We start from the raw sequence: 3,643 nt of genomic DNA, 5'->3' as shown, positions 1-3,643 counted from the left end.
TGCCTTACTGGCCCCAAGGGCCGGGCAAGGAGGTGTCAGGAGGTTAGCAGAGGCAGGGGAAGGGACCGGGTGCTGGAGGCTGAAGGGGCAGCACAAAGTCTGCACCTTCCCGTGGCCCGGGACTGGAGCCCTGACGTCAGCCTGCGCAGCCCCCGCAGCAGCCCCGGGGCTGAGGCATGAATGAGGCGCTGTGTTCCTCTGCAGCAGGACAGGGCACACAGGGCAGCAGCTCAGGAAGGTGCCTCAGCCATCTGCGGCTGCCTGCTGCTCCCTTTCGCCCTCCAAGGCAACAGGGCCCACTGGGGAGGCAGCACGTCCCTGAACACCATGGCTGTGGCGCAGCTGGGACTCCCAGGTCCCTCCCCAAGCTCCGACCCTGCCGCCCAGGCAGGAACCCCAAACCCAGCAGTCAGAGCATCCACCCCTGCTGCGTACCCAAGGCGAGTCCCTCGCTGCTCCTCTGCTCACTGTCCACAAAGCAAACCCAGTGCTGCCCATCCATAGCACGGGTGGCACCAGGGACCCCCCCCCCCCGTGAGCAGAGCCTGCCCACCCCGGCACCCCACCTTCCCTCCCAGCCCAGCCGCCTGCTCACCCGCAGCAGTAATGGAGCTCCTGGCCACGCTCCAGAGCACAGGGGAAGGTAATGGCTATCGATCCAGGACAGGGAACAGAGCAGCTTCCCGAGAGGCTGGGGGCAAAGCAGCCCCGGCCGGGCACAGCAGAGACAAGGTCTGCGTCACAGCAAGGCTGGGAGTGCCACTGCCACCAGCCCTGTGGGTGCCAAAGCAAGGGGGGTCCGCACGCCCCGGGCTGGCACGCAGCCCTGCAGGAAGGGACAGTGGTCTGTCCCCCAGCAACAGGGCCAGCCAGCTCGGCACCCACGGCCCAGCCCAGGTATGGGAGCTGGGGACAAGAGGCTGGAGGAAACCAGCTGTGTCAACAGCTCCCTTGATAGTGCCGCTCGGTAACAGCCACGGAGCCTCGCAAGGGAGGCAACTTCAAAGGGCAATGCCGTGCCCACAAAATACTCTTTGTCTGAAGTGTGTATGTGGTGGCACAGCGCCAAAATGCAGCCAGGAGCCCTTCTGCCACAGCAAAGGCCCTGGCTCACAGGACTAGCCACCTCGGGACACCCCAGCAACGAGCTTTTGGCCCTCACCCACCCCATCGGCACAGTACGGTTGGCACTAACCAAAGAGGGACGAGCAAAGCACTGCACAGGAAAGGAGGTGCTAGAAAAACAGGTGAAAGCCCCAGAGATAAGCACGTGCTGGGGTCAGGAAGCTGCACCGAGCATACGTAGGAAAAGATAACTTTTCACCGGAGGCACCTGCCCACCCATACGGCCACGACTTGGCTGTCTCTTGCAGCTGGGCATCCGCAGACTTGGGCAAACGTGGGGCTTGGGGTGAGCCCCCCCTGCCCCCATACCCTCCCCTGAGCCCTGACACTTCTAGGCTGCAGGTAGCCAGGCCAGGCTTTGCTCCCCCCATCATTTTTACACCTTCAGGATGGGCCATGAGCAGAGCCAGCCCCTGGGAGAGGGAGAGCTGCTGGCCCACCCCGCTGACCCGCTCGGCATGAGAGCCCTCATCCAGGCAGCGAAGCAGCTGAAACCATGAGCTCAGAGCTGGAGAATGGCTGGCATCTGGGGCTGGTATGAGGCACACGTCCCTCCCACCCATCCACTGCCCTTGAGGAGGTGGACATGGACGCTGCAGCCCCCACTCTGCCTGGAACAAGGACTCACTGCTCCCCAACTCCCCCTGGGCAGGCTGGATACTAGCCCTCCCCCGGGCTGGAAGGAGCACTCAGCAGCACGCCGAGTGCGCCTTGCTGGGGGACACAAGGCCCCCCACAATCCTGGAGACACAAGGCTTCCTCCTGCAGCTCCAAGACCCCACAGCCTGCCAGGCGCACGGGCAAGCTAGAGAGGCACTGGGCACAGGCACCCCGGCATAGCAGGCTCTGGGGACATGGCAATCCTCCCTTGTGCCCAGCGTGGGTGCAGATACTAGTTCGGTGAGGGAACCTCGGCAGGGCTGGAGACCCATCGGCCATGCATGGAGCAGCCCAGCTGCAGAGCTGAGCTCCAGCCTGCACCGTGCACCCTAAGTGCCTGGCACAGCTCCAGCGGGAGACCCAGAGATCTGGAGAGGACGTCTGCAGCAAGCAAGCAGGGAAGGGAGGAGAGCCCCCGTGCCTTTCCATCTGGCGAGCGGGCCGTCAGCCAGAGCTCCACAAGAACAAAGATTTGCTTTTAGAGCCGGGGAAGGGGGTGGGGAGTAGCACAGCCCCTCCGCCAGCCTCCTGTGGAGCCGAGGTGTGTGGGGAGCCAGCGAGGAGTGCGGCTGCGTTGGCGGTGCAGAGCCCCCAGCACAGAGCCCCCAGCACGGAGCACTGAGAGGAGGGGCACCACAGGGGTCTGGAGCCACACGTGGGATGCTTGAGGTTTCCGCGGGTTTCTGTTCCCCTCGCCGGGAAACCAGCTGCGTCCAGATCCCTCCTGCTCCCAGCACATACACACATGCTGCCCTCCTCTGCCCTGGCAAGGCTGCCCTTCCCGCACAGATCCCTGAGCCGGGGTGCCCCAGATCCTAGGGAGCAGGGTCACCTGCACCCCTTCTTCACAGAGTGGAGAAACAGGGTGCAGAGCCCAAGCCCGGCCGCAAGCAGCACCACTGCCAGCGCCCGAGAGCCTCCGCCCCGAGCCACAGCCCTCGCTGTGCTGGGGACGGGGAGGGAGCCAAGGCTCTGCCTGCAGCAAGGACCGGCACCTCGCACCCCCCAAACCAACCCCACCTCCCCAAGAGGAGCCAGACATGTGCAGCAGGAGAGGAAAGGTTCACAACTCCAGCCAGGTGACAACATCCGCAAGAGACCTCTCTAACAGCTGGAGACTGCAGTGCAGAAGGGGCCAGGGTGGCACTGGTGGCACCAGTGTGGGCTCAGCCCCCCGCCCCAGCAGCACAGCGGGTCCTCCAGCCTGCCTGGAAATGGCTTGGCCACGGCCACGCGTGCTTCTGGGAAGCAGCAAGCCTTTCACAAAGGCTGGGCTTGCAAACACGCCGATGCCACCAACAAATAATGGCCTCGCTTGGCACGTGTGCTGTGAGGAAGGGGATCCCAGCACGAGCTGGGGGTGGAAGCAGCCTGCCTTTGGCTCGGGTGTTGAGCTCTCCCGAGGCGCCAACGCCTTCGCGGGCTTCCCCAGCGCCTGGGGCCACCTCCGCAGGACGGCTGGGCAGGGACAAGGCGAGAAGGCGGGAGGGAGCAGCCAGCGCACCGGGACCACTCCCTGGACTCCGGCGAGGGGAGGGCATGCTGCGGGGAGCAGGGCAGGGCAGGAAACGCAGCCCCCCCACCCCCCCGAGGGTGAAAACGGACTGGAAAGAGGATAAAAAAAGAAAGCCTGAAAAAAGCCAAGAGAAACACAGCGCTCAGGGAAAAACTCCTTAGAAGGAAAGGGGTGGATGCTTCCTCGACCAATTCACCCTGCTGCACACTGAACACACGTGGGGGCACCCCGCCCCGCATGCCCCTGCCTCTGCCCCACGGAGCACCGCTGCAGGAGCCTGCCTGGCGCCGGCCACCTCCCCTGGCCACCGGGCCAGCCTCCCCGGGGACGCCGAGGCCACCC

General features: G+C 64.9%; 1 protein-coding gene across 1 annotated transcript in view; it reads right to left on the bottom strand.

Moving 5' to 3' along the window:
* MCAM (melanoma cell adhesion molecule) overlaps positions 1-502 on the bottom strand; it is a 6,277-nt gene extending 5,775 nt beyond the window's left edge. The window contains 1 exon segment of the mRNA XM_009882480.1: positions 436-502. Coding sequence (XP_009880782.1) covers positions 436-502 — 67 coding nt within the window.
* Positions 503-3,643: the final 3,141 nt, after the last annotated feature.

This window comes from Charadrius vociferus, unplaced genomic scaffold, assembly GCF_000708025.1.
Source record: "Charadrius vociferus isolate BGI_N301 unplaced genomic scaffold, ASM70802v2 scaffold1413, whole genome shotgun sequence".
NCBI classification, from domain to species: domain Eukaryota; kingdom Metazoa; phylum Chordata; class Aves; order Charadriiformes; family Charadriidae; genus Charadrius; species Charadrius vociferus.
Note: the sequence above shows the minus strand (reverse complement) of the source record. Positions and strands in the feature narration are given on the sequence as shown.